This window comes from Alligator mississippiensis, chromosome 1 (genome assembly GCF_030867095.1).
Source record: "Alligator mississippiensis isolate rAllMis1 chromosome 1, rAllMis1, whole genome shotgun sequence".
Lineage (NCBI taxonomy): Eukaryota > Metazoa > Chordata > Crocodylia > Alligatoridae > Alligator > Alligator mississippiensis.
The window spans coordinates 118,456,272-118,472,873 of record NC_081824.1 but is presented as its reverse complement, the minus strand read 5'-3'; the positions used below and the strand labels follow the sequence as shown (position 1 = coordinate 118,472,873).

The 16,602-nt window shown below is 46.1% G+C and overlaps 1 protein-coding gene across 2 annotated transcripts in view; it reads right to left on the bottom strand.

The window, feature by feature from the left end:
- Nucleotides 1-16,602, bottom strand: part of LOC102558480 (uncharacterized) — a 69,582-nt gene that overhangs the window by 39,621 nt on the left and 13,359 nt on the right. The window contains exons 3-8 of one of the 2 annotated variants that reach the window (XM_019479673.2): nt 16,236-16,355; nt 14,018-14,137; nt 13,156-13,275; nt 5,311-5,433; nt 2,496-2,578; nt 596-745 (exon numbers count right to left, since the gene is read on the bottom strand). In XM_019479673.2, coding sequence (XP_019335218.1) covers nt 596-745; nt 2,496-2,578; nt 5,311-5,433; nt 13,156-13,275; nt 14,018-14,137; nt 16,236-16,355 — 716 coding nt within the window. The remainder of the gene's footprint in view (nt 1-595; nt 746-2,495; nt 2,579-5,310; nt 5,434-13,155; nt 13,276-14,017; nt 14,138-16,235; nt 16,356-16,602) is intronic. The other variant, XM_019479675.2, reaches the window with a different exon arrangement.

Below are 16,602 nucleotides of genomic sequence, written 5' to 3'. Positions count from 1 at the left end.
TCAGCTTCATAAGTGGCCTGCAGTTCTTGGAATGAGTCTGTCCAGATCTCTGGATGTGAGTGCACTTAAGCACTCCTACAGCTGAGCCCCATTTGTGTTTTCATTTTGAAAGTAAAACCAATAAATAAAATTTATTTTCAGAAAACAATTTTCACATCCCACTGTTTGGACCAAGAAGGTGTGCTAAGCAATCTATACGATCAGGACTCATAGTTGAGATGATATCTTTTATTAGACCAAAAAGATTTTTGCAAAAAAAATCTTTAATTGTTTAGCACACCAGTGATAGACCCTCCTTGGTCTATTAAAGGAATTAAAGCAATTAAAGAATTTTTTTTTGCAAAAATCTTCTTGGTCTAATAAAAGATATCTCTGCTATGAGTCCTGATTGCTTTTTCCTCTAGACCAATATAGCTACAACCTGAATACCAAGCAATCTATACTGCATTTGGGGAGTCTCTTCTACTTTTGCTTTACACTATAATTGGGGAGCCTGGTCAATTTAGTTACACTCAGTGTGAATAAGCTATGGTGTAACATACACAATTAAGGGAGCATCAGGACATAGCTTGCTACTGTTGTTGCAAGTACACACCTCTCCCTGTATTCTCTTCTTTACCTTTTCCACAGATGAAAACAAGAGAGAAATGAGTGTCCGCAGAAGGAACCCTTCACCAGTTCTCAGCATCGCTTCATGGTGATGGGAGTTGGCTGCCAGGTTGCTTAGAGCAGTACAACTGTAATACTGAAGAAATAGAGAAAGGATTGGAGTTCCAACAGTGTTTCTTCTGTGCAGATGCAGCCTGCTCTCACACACTATCTCTTTAGAAGGCTTTATAGATTTAACCCTTCTAGGCTATGCCAGCCTACTTGTTCAGCTGACTCTCTGCTGTTGCAACTACGCTGCTACTGGTAGCTGTGATGGCTAAATGAAAGCTCATTTAGGTATGTCTATATCAATGTAGCTTGGGAAGACATACTAAAAACCTGGTTACATTTTAGAGCAAGTTCTGAGGAGATAAGCTTGAATGGGTAATACATTATAGACTGGGAAGAAAGAGAAACTGAGGTTATATCTGTACTGCAGGCACAGAAGTGACTGTGACTTGACACAGAAACTTGAGCTAGCTATTGCACCTGCAACAGCACAGAGATCAGCACAGGGTAAATAAGCCCACACTGAGCTCTGGTCACTTCAGGTCGACTGCTAACTCATTTAAAACTTACTCAGATATCATTATACTACACTGAAGCCTGCAAGATAGACATTCCCTCTTGCCCCTGTGTGTTCACACATTACTACAGGGGACAGTATAAATGGTAACTACCTGCAAATATTTGAAGGCTGCAAAGACTAGGAAGGATTACATAATGAGATACCTGGAGATGTAATTACAAGTAATGAGCTGAAATAGAGAGGGCATTTTAACATGAGTATTTAGGAAAGCTTGCGAGGCTGAAATAGTTTGTGAAAAGTAGTTGTGATAGCCATCATATGGCACGTAAGACTGGACAAAAAAACTAGAAAACATACCCTGAGAGACAGTCCTGTGTTGGCTAGTAGACAAACAGGATGAGCAAGCCAGTACTATCTATCATGTCTATTCTGATTTTTGTTTTTTCACCAGATTATTTCCTTAGAGAAGGGTGTAATTGTGTGTATATGTGCATAATCACAAAAGGGTTATATATGATCATGGGCACCAGTATTACTCATCCTCTTTTCCCTTGCTGCTGAATTCAGCAGGGGAGGGTGGCAACGGAAGACAAACAGAAGCAGTGCTCATACCCTGGGCTCTGAAGCTGTGTGAAATTAGGGGATGTGGTTAGACCCTGCACTGAACTGCTGGTGAGCTCAGAGTTCAAGGCACAAGTGGAGCTCTGGCAGAAGCTGTACTGACATGACAGTGAGATCAGAAACCTCTCTGAAAATGTGGTGCGTGGGAAAAGGAGGGAGTGACTCTGCCACTGCATTCCCTTTGGATCCACCCCAGTTGGATGTTAATTTTGGGGGAAGAGTCTGTTGTGGACAGTGGATAGCACAGCAGGCCCTGGTCTATAACAGAAGTTAATAGGTGTGACTGTAACACAATAAATGATTTAAATAATTATAATGTTGTTATCATCATCATGTATAAAATGTATAACAACAGCAATAATGAATAGCCATTCAGTTTGCCCTAGACGGTAGAAAGGTACCTTCACAGCACCTCTGTGTGCACATGAGCACTTGCATTATCCTATCAGAGCTGAACATCTGTTCACCACGTTGGGCGTATTTCACACAACTAGATTCATTATGACAACAGGTCCTCTTGGTTCACTGAATTAAAAACGAAACAAAAGGCCTTATGTCCCTTATTTTTTCTATCCATCCCTGCCTGGATAAACCTCTAGTCGTTATATTTTATTTCTGAATTCTAACAATTATGCAATCTCCAGGATGGCATATTTTGCTTTTATTACTTAAAAGCTGCAGTTTGATTTAGCTCTACCTGCACTTCTGAGTCAGGAGACTCTAACAGCAAGGTAAGAACTGGGAGGGCTCCCTCCCTGCACAGGACTTGTTGGATCCATTCTGCAAGGCAAAAAAAGAGGACACATTTCAGTGTTGGGGAGGAAAGAACCCAGTGGATAGATTGCCTTCTCCCCCAACATAAAAATCACATAGATACACCAGGACAGAAACTTTATGAAGTAAAATGGATATGGACAGCTGATGACCACTCAGTAATTTAGATCATCCAGACACATGCAGCAGTAGGAACAACTTGAGACTGACACTCCGTAGAAGATAAAGTCTGCTCAGAAGCTGAAGGATCCCTTGTGAATAATGGCAGTATAGAACCATTTTAGTCATAATGCCAGATTAAAAATGCTCAAGAAGTGCCAAGCAAAGGGCAGGCTCACAGCTGTCTGCTGTCTGCAGCTTTAAAACCCCACCTTAAAAAATAAATCAATCTGGATTCATACAACAGTAGCAGTCTCACTCTCCCACAGCACACAAAGGGACAGAGCAGCCCTGACAGTACTGTCCTGACAAATAGGATTTATTTCTACAGCATAATGTTTTTCCATGTTTTCTTGTCAGAATTAATGAAAAATAACGTGACATACTATTACAGATGCCAAATCCTGCTCCCAGTGAAGTCAATGGCAATAATCCATTAAGCTTGAATCAAACCTATTGAGCTTGTCTACACTACCTCTGCGCCATGCCTAAGAGTGGACCCAATTTGTGTGTACCAAACCCTGGAAAAGGCACAATGCAGCCACCATAAAGCAGATACCAGTGAGCACACCTGAATCAGAGGAACAGTTTCAAACAGTGACATTGCCTTTGGTGTGCAATGAACAGGGGTATGTTGGCAGTGCATGAATCCTAGGGTCAGTACTGAGATGGTACAGTCATGTCCATAATATTTACCCTTATTTACATCCTGCAGCACCAGGTTTGGAATAGAAGAGTGTTTATACACATGCTTTGGGAGTGTGGGGGAGACACTCTAATTAGAGCACCTGGAGCATCACATGTATCAGCGTTTTAACACTGAAAAATGGCTGTAGGGATGCTCGAATGAGCTTTAGTTAAAGCGCCTCCACCACCAGTTTTTCAGCATGGGGATGCTGATACATGTGATGCTGGAGTATGGCAAGTACCATGCTCCAGCAGACTTGATTAAATGAGTCTGTCCAGATGTGCTGTAATTACAGAGCGTCAGAGCAGCCTCGCTGTATATGTATAGGTGTCCTAAGATAGTGAGTAAAAGTTGTAGCAGAGGTTGCCCTTGTTAGGTCACTATGGGTGTGTCTACATGAGAAGCTTCACTGTGTACTGAGCATGAGCAGTAAACTATGTTAGTGATCATGCACGTCTATACATGCACGCGTTTACTGCACAGCAAACTTCACTAATCACAAGTAAATTTGCTACCTGCTAATGCAAGTAGCAAATTTACTTATGATGAGTTACTGCATGGTAGCACTCATGTAAACTCCTGACTGGGAGCAAGTCTGCTCCTGGTCAGACAGCTAGCAGTGGGCGGGAGATTGCTCTCTGCTGCAGGGGTGGGCTCTACCACCAGAGCCCAGGTGAGGATTATGTCCCCCTGCCCTGGCAGCAGGGAGCTCCAAGCCCCCCACTCTGAGATTGTAATCGGGGAGCAGGGGCTGGGAGATCCTTATCTTCCAGTGCCAGCTCCATGGTCACGGGGTTGGCATTGGGTGATAAGGATCTTCCAGCGCTGACCCTACAGCTCAGAGCTGGCGCTGGGAGATAAGGATCTCTCAGCACTGGCCCCACAATCATGGAGCTGGCACTGGGAGCTCCCTGGTGGTGGTGGCTGGGGAGCCTGTTCCCTGTCCAGCTTGGTGATCATGAAGCTGGGTGGGAAAAGTCTCTCCAGCCCCCACCTCACAAGCATGGAGCAGGGGTGGGAACTGTCCCAGTCAGCTGTAGGTCTCAGGCTTGTGCCCCAATTGGGCAATCAAGGCACAGGGCTTGGAAAGGGTGGGGCAGGTCCCAGCCCCCTGCACCATCCGCCAGTGGGGCAACTAGTAGCAAGCTCCCAGATGGGCAGGGAATCCCCACCCGGCTGGGGGCTCGCTGCTACCTGCCCCACTGGCAGATCAGGACAGGAGGCTGGGACCGCCCCTCCCCCTCAGCTCTTTCTTTGTCCCCTGCATTGATTGAGGAGCCAGGGCCAGGAGTTTCCTGCTGCCAGGGCAGGGGGACATGGTCCCCTCCCCAGCAGCAGGCAGCCCCCAGGGGCAGGGAGCAATGTTCCAGCCCTGGCCAGGAGACAGCCCTCTCCTGGTCCAGTGCTCCCTGCCAGCCCCTTGGTTAATACCTAGGTGGAGCTTAGAGCTCCCCCTGGTGGTGGCAGGGGCCCAATGCAGGGCTCCAGGAAGCAGGAGAAGTTTGCTGCCATTAGTAACAAATCTGCTCTCACTTCTCTGCATGTGTAGATGCCTGCCTCCCAAGTCAACTGCTTCTGGATCTAATGCACATGTAGATACATCCAGTCTATTTTAAAGAGTGAACCTATTAAAAAATCCATCAACACAAAAGAAGAGAAACTAATATTTGAAAATTCTGTCAGTCTCCTGAGTGGTGATTTGTTAGGTTGCAATGTAGCTTAACCGGGTTTGAAAAATCAAGGCTTGCTATCAGAAGCGTAACAATGCAGCCAGGCACCTGGGGCAGCTACCACACACGGCAGCTTTTGGTTGCCAGCGTGCGTGCAGCTATGGTGTCAGACATATTTTTTAGATAAGCACTTTTTAGATGAACCATTAACTTGAAAGTACCTGATTGTGTGAGGTTAAGAATAGCTCCAACTGCATTTTGTTGGACCCTAGGATCATAGGAGTTGGCCAGCGCCAGTAAAGGTATGACTCCTCCTGCTGAAGTTATGGCCTCTTGGTTGGACTCTGGTGGGGGAGAAAACAAGGTAAGAGAGAAGTAAGATCCTCTTTTTCAGTATATCTCCCTCTGACTCTAATAAGGCCTGAAAGGGGAACTAGAAAGTAGCTTTATCTGTTGGCTATTTTACTGAAGTTTTACTAGATGTCACAATCATTTGCATGCTCAGAGTGAACCCACTTAAAAAAATTACAAGCACAAAAGGAAACTAATTTCTGGAAACTTGAAATAGTCATAAATCATATATGATTTGATGATGGTGAATGTTTGACAATTGACACGCACACTCCTCCTGTACTTGTAAGAGTAAAATATCATGCTATCTGGAGGAAACTTTACCTAAACTAACCATAAGGTTTCAAATTTACCTTAGGCTCTAGATGTGTCCTAACAAGATACTTGTAATCCATTTGTAAGTAACATATCAATAAACAAATATATAACTGGAAAAAGGATTTAATTAATTTAGCAAAGTCAATTTGGTAGGCAAAAATGTGTCCTTAATTGTATCTATGTCACTTTGAGATGGCATGGAATTTGAGGACAGAATTTCACATGAGGGAGCTGCCACCCCCTCCCCACATCTCCTGGATGGGCCATGGCTCCATCCCGCACCCCACCCCATCCTGGCTGTGCAGGGTCTGGCAGGGCTGCTGTGGGGGTCCCAGGGGCTCTGTCTCTTCTGGCCTGGTAGCACAGCTGAGACTGGCTCTGCTCTGGTCCCCCAGCTCTGGCCACCCCCAGGTGGTGTGGGACTGGGGCTGGGGCCAGGGCCAGTGTGGAGAGGCAGCCGGGGCTGAGCTGGTGGGTGGCAGGTTTGTTGGCACCAGTGCCTGGAGGAAGGGGCAGCCCTGCTCCCAGGCCTGGCTTGGCTCTGCTCCCTCCTGATCCCTGATCAGCCCCATCCCCATCCCCATTTTCTCTCCCTCTTCCTCCCTCCCTCCCCCCACAGGCTTTCCCACTGGGGGGGCATGTGCACATATGCGCACACATGCTCATCCCCACCCCCAATTTTTCTCCCTCCATGTATGCACATGATTAAAAGTATCAAGGTTCTTCATTAGATGGTGCTTCCCTGCACTTGTTTACTAATCTGTAAAACTGGTATTTGACCTATTCAGAGCACTGTGAGATTTTAACAAGTCCAAAGTCCATTGGGACTATGATAAAAAGCACTGTTCTTATTTATTTGTAACATTCTACCTTGTGGTCTAGTTCTTCTTGATCATCACTAAATATTTTGGACTGTGTGCGGTCAGCTTTTATTGGATATGTCTATACGAGATATTTAGTGTGGAGATGCCTAATTAGTTTCTCAGTGTTTCAGCACCTACACGTGACTCTGTTAGGCCTCTGTAAACTAATAAACTGTACCACAGGTTAGTACTTGTAAATACAAGTAATATTCTGCAGTAGAGTTTTTTAGTGCACAGTAATGCACATGTAGGGTGTGTTCAGATGCAGCATCTCAAATCCCTTTGAGATGCTGCAGGAGGCATGTGAGGGAACTGGAAAAGGTTCCCCCCACAGCAAGTTTGCAGCGTGGGGGCAAAATTAGACCCCTGGATATCCAGGGGTCAAAAAAAAACGGAACGAAAAAAAGAGGGGCAGACAACCAGAGGCTGGACATCTCTGTGGTTGGCCAGAGCATCTTTGTGGCATGCCCTCGCTCTGGTGCTGAAGCATGCTGCCTGCCCATGCAGGGCAAGCAGTGTACCAGCAGCAGGGCTTCAGTGCTGGTAAGTAAGGGGTCAGGGGGCCTGGAGGAATGGGGAGGGGACCTCTGCTGACCCTGCCTGCTCCCCCAGCTCCCCATCACTTCGCTGCCAGACCCCATCTCCTGCCTGCCCCCCAACCCCCCAATCTCTTCTCTGCCCGGCCCCATCCCCACCTGCCCTCCAAGCTTCCCAATCCCTGCCTTGCCTGGCCCCATCCCCCACCTACTTCCACGATTCCTGCCCCGCCACCCCAGCAATTAAAAAAAAAAAAACCCAAAAGCTCCCCTGACACTTACTGGCAGTTTGTCGGGGTCACTAGGGTCCCCCCACACAGTGGGGTGGAGTGACAGCTCCAGCAGCCCCAGCCCAGGCCCTGCTGCTCCCCACTGCCCTGTGCTGCCCAGGGCAGCTCTGCCAGGAGGCCCTAGACCCTCCACAGCACCTGCTTCTATGGTGAGTAGAGGCTTTTTTTTTTCAAAGTGCTGGAGCCTGGGGTTGGGGGGCAGCCATCAGGGGGCTGGGAGTGCAAGTGGAGGATGTGGCCAGGCAGGGTAACCATTGGGTGGTCTGGGAGAGTGGCTGGGTGGGGCTGGGTGGGGCAGCCATTGTGGGGGCTGCAGGAGCCAGCAGGGGATGAGGCCAGGTGGGGCAGCAATCAGGGGCTGGAGTGGGGGACGTGGGGGTGGCCCCTGCAGGGGCCATTTGGCCCCTGTTGGGGGGGCTTTCATCCTTGTGGGGGGGCTGTAACCCCTGGTGCGGGGCTGTAGCCCCTGTGGGGGCTGTTACCCCTAGTGGGGGGCTGTAGCCATCCAAATTGCTTTAACACTGCTAACACTAAATTGCTAGGCGTCCAAATTGCTTTAACACTGTAGCTATATTAATAAAACATGCCCAACCAATTGCTGTCTCTCACTCTCTCTCTCTCTCTCTCTATATATATATAGCGGTCTTTTGTTTTACTTGTGGAGGAACATGGATTTGCGGGTATTTTACAGAGTGACTTTGGGGTTTTTTTATCAGGTATTTTTCAGTTTTCCAATAGGGAACACCAGAATTCCTGCTAGGGAGGCCAGTGGCAGGACCCTGCCTGCTCAGAGCTGGCACCTTGGACCCAGCTGGAGGCGGTTGACCTCCTGGCCAGACAGACATGCTTTGACAGTTCAAAGCAGGCCACCAGACCCAGAACATCTTCCGGGTGATAGCTGCCCAGATGACCGGGCAGGGGACACATGGCAGTAGTGCCGCACAAAGGCAAACCCTGTGGCCACAACCCACTGGCAACTGACCCAGAGGGGCAGATGCCTCTACTGGCTCTGCAGTCCCCATCCAGGTCTGGCAGGTGCGCAGCCGGTCACAGCCAGGCAGCAGCCCCCACTGCCAGACTGCTGCAGTGGGTAGAGGGCTGCTCAGGGCTGCTGCAGCAGTCCAGCTGGCACAAGGGGTAGTGTCCCCAGGTACCAACTGGCTGGGCCTCAGAAGCTCCTGAGAGCTAGTAGCCCTGAGCTACTTGCTAGGGCAGCTTTTTATACTGCTGGGGACAGCAGGGCTCCAGGTGCTGGCCCCAGGCTCTAGCTCCCCCTGGCTGCAGATCCAGGCAGGGTTATTTTGCCCCAAGTGGGGCTGCTGATATTCTTAGACTAATGCCTATCATACTGACCAATGCTATCTTACTGCTTTTGCATTTCTTCATCTGCCTGTTGGATCTTCTCCAATGTTTAGATCATAAGGTCTTTGGGGTAGGGACTATCTTCTTGTTCTGTGTTTTTACAATGCTTATCACAAAAAGGTGTTGGTTCATGATTAGGGATCCTGGGTTGTACCACAGTATAAAGAATAAACAACAATATCCCGTGGTGCAATGTGATTAGATACATTGACTGTTTAGAAATGCATGGCACAAAGTGAACACTGAAGAAGAGATAAGAACATTAGAACAAAAGCTGTTCTTTGTATTGTTTTCTAGCATTGTGGCCTGGGGTAGAATAGAGAAAGAGCTGGTTGTTTTGTGTGACTGAAAATCTTACATATTAAAAAAACTGCTAGCTTTGTAAAGAATTTTCATAAAAAGAAAAAATTCTTATTTATTACATATGTACAGAGAAACTAGAGCCATGCAACAGACAGGAGGAAACCTTTCAGAGGTGCAATTTTGAAAAGTATCTAGTGCTGGTATAATCACCCCTCATTTGAAGTTGGTGGACAGTTCAATTGGAACAGAGTTAGCCCAATGCAGAATGGCTCTGAAAACCTTATTCTTAATGTTCTTCTTGATTCTCAAGATATTTCATACAGAACAAGGTGAAATCTTGCACCTTTTACTCAGGCAAAATTCCAACTCAAATCCATTTGTGTCTCTTTTGAGCAAGAATTACACAACCTAGGGGGTTCAAGGGATACTCAAAGTCAAAAAGAATGCTGGGGCCTATCTAGCATAGATGACCGTCTCCTGTTGCCAATGTCCTGAGCACTTCTGTGCTCCACCCCTGCCATTTTGAGACTCCTTGTTTATAGTTGCCTGCCACATTATGCTACCATTTTTGAGGACTCTTTGCTCAAGAGTTTAAGTTCAAAGATTTGGTATCTTCCAAGACAGATGACTCTCCATGACTGATAACCTTGAAAACCTTCTGAAACAGGTCATTCCAAATGTGGCCTTAGAAGGTATTTCAGTGCATTCATTCTCTTGGAATGAACTGACTTTTATTTCTGTTTCTTCTTAACGGGTTTGCCTTACGCTTATGTTCCTGGAGACTTTTACAGCATTATCTGCAGGCATACTGACCGATAGCTTCATTGTGTTCACTGGTTTGGAAAAACTTATGGCCATCTGAGTAAAAGGAATGACTGTTCTTGAATTTAAACTCCCCAGATTTAGAATTTAGCCATGTTGTTTAGAATTTTAAAGTGATATTCTAAGAAGTTGGCTTTGCTTCCATGATAATTTTATTACATTGTTGTAGAGCACAAATATCTAATATTAAAGGTATCTTTCAAAGGGGAAAGACCTATATACATTCTCTTAAACAAAATATAAAGGAAGTACTAGATATCTGTGACCTAAAATTAGATTAGATGCTATTGAATTAGTATCTGTAATCTAAAATTAGATTAAATGCTATAGGCACTGAATTATTGTACCAACAACACTACACTGCTGTTGGTGGTTCAATCTCAGCACTTTCCAAGGAGGTGATGTAGGCAAGGAAGTGACCTAGGCTCCTGTAGACCTGTTCATTTGCCAGCAATAATAGGCAAGGCATTGAATTATATTTTAAAGGAAAGAATGATTAAAGATATGAAGGTAAATGTAAAATGGGTTAAAATACAATACAGAAAAATTTGCCAAAGAGAGATTGTGCCAGACTAGTTTAAAATCTATTGTCTTATCAAATATATTCTAGGCAAAGTAAATGTAGTAGATCTAATCAGTCTCTAACAAAGCATTCTGAATCATAGCAAAATATGGCTGGAAGGGACCTTGGGAGGTCATCTAGTCTAGCCTTTTGCTCAAGGCAAGAACATCCTGTTTAAGCTATCCAAGCAAAGTGGTTGTGTTAAACTACCGAAGATGGAGATTTCACAACATCTCTACATAATCTTTTCCAGTACTTAATTTCTCTCTCAGAAAATTCTTCTTGATATCCAAGTTTAATTTCCTTTCTTGCAATCTCAGACTGTTACTTTTTGTCCTGAATGTTTCTAAACATTCCTTAATGCACCATACTTACTGTGCACTTAGTTTAGTACTTGGATAACCAGTACTAAATCTAATGCAGAGTAACTGGTGCTAATTCATAGTACCGCTAGCACACAGGTTTTTACAGACGCTAACTGTGCAGTAGCCTAGTACTACTACACAGTAGCGTATTGGCATGGGTTTTGCCTGGCATGCTACTGCACAGTGTTATTAGGCTACTACACAGTTATCTTCTTGTGTAGATGCATCCACTGTCTATTGCAGACATATAAGATATTCTATCACCATTCTAATATTACAAAAGCCTATGTCTGTCTGTCTGTAACACTTTAGTCATGCTCTGATTGGCTGACAGACAGCCAATAGAGTGTGAAAAAGCATTTGGAAAGGTGGCAGCCCATCACCATGATGGTGAGGTCACAGGAGACATTGCTGGCCATGTCCTCCCTGCCTTGCTCCCTGGAAGCAGCGGCAATGAAGCAGAAGGAATGGGCAGGGGGGCGAGGTGGTGACAATGGAATGGGGGGGGTGAGGCCACCAGAGCTGGCCTCGCCCCCCACCCCCTGCTCCTTGGAGGTAACAGTGGCGGCAGCGGTGCATGGGGGGGAGCAGGGTCAGGACATTGCAGGGGGCGTGGCCACCGGTGTTGGCCTTGGCCCACCCCCCACTTTCCATTGTCACCTCCTGCAGGGCCGGGTGTGGCGGCAGGGAAGGGAGGAACAGGCCTGCGCGTGCTCCTGCCCTCCTCCTGCTGCCGTGGCAGGGAATGGGGGAACAGTCCCGGATCCCAAGCAGAAAGGGGTGCAGGCCCAGGCCCAGCACAGGGAGGGGTCAGGACAGGAGCAGACCTACCATGGCTGGGGGTCCAGAAGTGGTCCTGGGCTGATGCGGCGGCAGTGGGGAGAGGGGAGGAGTTGACCTGGGCCCAATTACGGGGGGGGAGGAGAACAAAGCCTGAGCCGGGGGAGAAGCGGGTCCGCCACAGCAGTGGGGGAGAAGCAGTGGGCCTGGCCTGATGCAACAGTGGCTAGGGGAGGGGAGGAGTGAGCTTCCTCCCCTGCTCAGGTCCAGGACCACTCCTTCCCCACCCCTCCTCCCCCCCCCCCCCATCAGCTTTGAGCCCGCTCCTCCCATTCCCCCATCACCGCTGAGTCAGCCCAGGCCCGCTGCTCCTCCCACCACAGCGGACTTGTTTTTTCCCCACCCTCGAGCCCAGTCCTGTCCTGCATCAGACCAGGTCCCACTCCTCCCCTCCCCCCATGGCAGGGAGGTGGGGAGCGGGCCCAGACCCCAAGCAGCAGGAGGTAAAGGGGGAGCAGGCCCGGATGGTCCATCCTCACCCACTCCCCCCTGTCATTCTTGACAGGCAATTGGCTAGTCTTTTTTATAATAACCCTCTTTTGTAGTTGAAGACTGTTATCAAGTACTCCCTCAGTAGTCTCTTCTCCAGACTAAATAACTTCAGTTCTTCCAACCTCTCCTCATGTCATGTTTTCTGAAGTTCTAACCATTTTAATAAAACTGGGGATTCCTCAGTTAGAAAAAAACTGAGGAGAAGAAAGGCAAAGGTGTACTAGCCAATCACAGGATGACTGAGCCACCAATGTCATGTAGTTATGAAAAAGTTAAATGTGATGATAAGATGCAACAGGTCCTATATTTAACTGAGATGGGGAAGCAAAAATAATGTGGGATGTCATATGGAAAGCATGCAATTCTGGTCATCCATTTTCAATGACGAAAATTTAGTTTGGAGCAGATGCAAAGAAGGGCTGCTAGGATTAACCCTTTTAGGCTGCATGCAGCCCGCAGGTCACCAGTTGGACAGCCCTGGTTTAGCCTAAAAATGGAGGGTGAAAGGGTCTATGATTGCTGTCTAGATGTATATTTTGGACAGGGGATTAACAGCAGAGAGGGAACAGAACCATGAAGCAAGAAGATAACATCATAAGAACAAATGGGTATAATGTGGCCACGAATTAAATTTAGGCTGGAAATTAGAAGGTTTCTAATTACCAGAGCAGTGGAGTTATGGGACTGCATTTCAATAGGAATAGTGGGGGCAGAAAACCTAATAGATTTTAAGGTGGCACTTAATACATTTTTGACAGGGATGGATTTCATGATTCCTTCCCTGTTGCTCAGAGAATTAACCTTACGTGTCAAGAGACTGAATTTATCGATGGGTCAATACTGGAACTTTCTAATGCATCGCATGACTGCACAGAACTGAAGGCTATTTCACATGTAGGCGTGTGATACAAGTGCTGAATTTGTTCATTACAGTGAATAAAGCAAAAATGATTCATGCTCACCTGAGGCAGCCAAGGTCATTATGCAGGCGCAGGAGTTACACTGGACAGTGGAATCCCCCAACTCAAGAAGCTCCAGAATTAGCTCGAGTAAACCCATTTGGACAACTAGGTCTCTGTTTACTATTCACAAATAAATACAACAGTGAATAGCTAATACATCCTAGCCATGCAAAAAGTATACTTTGGAGTTTATATCACAATGCAAAATGTATCTTGCATTCAACAAGATGCATATGGCTAGAATGGCTTAATTCAAGAACAAACTTAACAGAGTAATTTTTTTAGATTTTCTTGCTATTTAACTTTATATAATCCTGTTGCTGTAGATTATAGATTCTAATTAAACTCGATACTTCTTATTACTCATCTTACTCTGTTTATAGTATATCCCCAAAGAATAAGGAGTTACATTCTTTTTGAAGCTCTCTTGTGGTGGAAAGTCTACTGTGGCATAACCACCTAGAAGGATAACATGAACTGCTCCACCCTCTCGATGAAAGTTTTGCCTGCTGTCACAGGAAATAGAAAGACCTTGACTTGCAGTGTCATCTCAGAGGTCCATGGTCTTGGCAGGGTGAAGCCATTCTGTTAACCACAAAAATAAGTGACCTTTACAAAAATAAATCACCCTTTTCTCTAAGTAATGTGAAACCTAGATCCAGTTATTTCAAAGTGACAAACAAGCACTGTATAAAAGTCAGATTCTAAACACTTTATTTGTTGTTGAAACAACAGCTGGAGGGCCTCTCAATTAGGCAATGAGAAGGCAGGGCCAGGTCAGCTACTCCAACTGTATATCTAGTCTGGATGAAAAGAGATACCTACTTTTGCCAAGAACAGGAGAAAATTGTTAATTACTTACTGTTTCCTTCCAGCAAAAAATTGACAAGAGACAAGGAAGACATCTGTTGAACCTCTACATCACTGGACTGTAGTAAAGCATAATAAGGTTCCAAATGTTCTTCAGTCAGCTGGCTGATCACTGCATAAATTAAAGGAAATGCATTCACTGCAGTGTCTCTTAGGTCTGAGAAGTGGCTTATGATTAGGCCTGAGATGTGACCATAGTCAAGTACGGTGCTGTTCCACTTCAATCAGATTCCAGTGCCACTGAAAGAGCCAGCTAATATTCTCACTCTCGCTTTTAATAACTGGATACTATACCTTTCAACACCTAGAAACCGAAGAAGCTCTTCTGCCCCCTGTCAGATTTTAGTGTGTCCAGTCTTCAATGATAAGAAGCACCTAAACTGTAATGAAATCAAGCCAAGTCTCCAAGTGTAGATGTAATGCTGTTTAATCAAGAAGCTGCACAGGTTTAAACCAGAGGAAAAGCTGATTCATTTTCTAATGTACAAACCATTGAATACTCACTGGGCACATCTACATGTGCTATTAATTCAAAGTAGGTTTACTGCACAGTAAAAATACTGCTCAGTAAGCCTACAGGGGAGCATGTCTACATGTGCTCTCTTTTGGGAACAGATTTTTTCCCAGTGGGAGTAGCCCCATACTCTGCTCTGCCTTCCTGCAGCAGCCAGCACCCCCCAACTCCCACTGCCCATGCTAGCCCAGCTAGCGGCAGCTGTCTCCTGGCCCCCTGAACATTAGGAGGGGACCTGATGCGCACAGAGCCAGGAGAGAGCTGCCTCTGCAGTAGGCAGAGCTCTCCTGGCCCCATAGACATTCAGACACACAGCTGCTAGCAATCCCCTGCCAAGCAGGACATTTGCTGGGAGCTGTCTGGGGTGTGGTGCAGCTGAGGGTAAGCCTCCTGCAGGGTAGGCAGGGCATGGGGCTTGTTGGCAGCTGCTCTGCTCGGCATGAAGCTGGCTGGTCCAGGGATGGATGTGGGGGCTGGAAATCCAGCCCTCACCTGCCCCGCAGAGCAGCCAGCTCTGCGTAGATTCCCAGCACCCACTAACTCCTTGGTGCAGCCAACTCCATGTGGGTATCAGGGGCAGGGGGCAGAGAGCTTTCTAATCCTGGCCCTGATGAGCTCCTAGCTCCTGGGGGGAGCCAGGAAGCTGAGCAACCCCAGGACCGCAGACAGAGAGCTCCCTAACCCCTGTGGTTCCCTGCTGGCTACGCTGACTGGGAGCAAATTTTCTCCTGGCCAGTGTCTACACATGTTTTATTGCATAGTATCTACTGCACAGTTAATTTACTGCCTATATTTATAGGTAGTAGCTAACTGCACAGTAGAATAATGTACTGTGCAGTAAGTGTATGCACATGTAGACAGTGAAGCTTTACTGAGCAGTAGACTAATCTACTGTGCAGTAAAGTGTTTTATGTAGACACACCCACTGTGTAGAAAAAAATATTTGCCTACTGTTTTTCCCTCTGCTGTTCCCTCATTGCTTATAATTTCTGAATAGCTTCCCTTGCCATGCTTTCATAAGCACTACTCAAAATTCTGGGTTCCCTTCCTATTGATGTACTGAGAAGCCTCAGTATGCAGCTTTGGGCCAGCAGTCCTCTGCTGCCTCTTGTTTCCTGTCCATGGGCTATCCCATCTGCTTCTGTGGAGCAAGCGTGGATTGTCTTGCTTCTGAATGTTCCCTACAGGGCTGGATTATGACATGCTGGGGCCCTAAATTATGTTAAACTTAAGAGGCCCCATAGCATTACCAAAAAAGTATATTATTCTAACAGAAAGGAGTCCCCTCATAATGTGAGGCCCTATGTTGTAGCTTACTTAGCTTGCACCTAAATCCACTCCTGATTCTCTATCATCTGGAAAGGGCTCCACAGTTCTAGCAGGATGTTTTCTCCACTGTCTCCCAGTGTGTTTGGCTGTGTAACTTCTGGGGGTTCAGCATACACACAGTTTCTAGTGACATCATGTAATGATTTTTTACAGAAGTACCAGAGTTCTTTTAGGGGCACCATGATTTTCTTCTTATAACATAGAAACAGAATTACACAGAATACCCTGCACGGTTGAGGCTATGACGGCATTTTCATTTCAAATAATATCAAGTTTGTTCAGGAGTTTAACAGTTTGGAAAAAGGTACTTTTGGGTCAGTTAAAATTATGTGAAAATTTTCAAGTGCACTGAATAGGGATAACTTACAGTGTTGGCTCAGGTGTAAGTAATAGAGTGCAGCAGACTGTTGCAAGCCAGGGTTTTCTGAAAATGCCAACGTTCTCAGAGCCTCCAGAGAGTTCTTTCCAAGCAGTGACAATTCAAAACCTGTAGCATGTACAGTGAAAACACAAGATAAAATACACCTGAAATTATTTAGTTTATTAGGAGTTAAAAAATCCCAGGAACTGACAGCAGCTGGAAATCTGAAACATAAACGTTAAGGTGTGCCATGCTGAAAGAAATTGATGTTCCATCTAATTTGGTATCGCATCTCCAACACTGTCCGGTACCAGTGATTTCAGAAGATTTGATAAATTCCATCATCCAGAATAACCTGCCCTGGAAAAGTCTT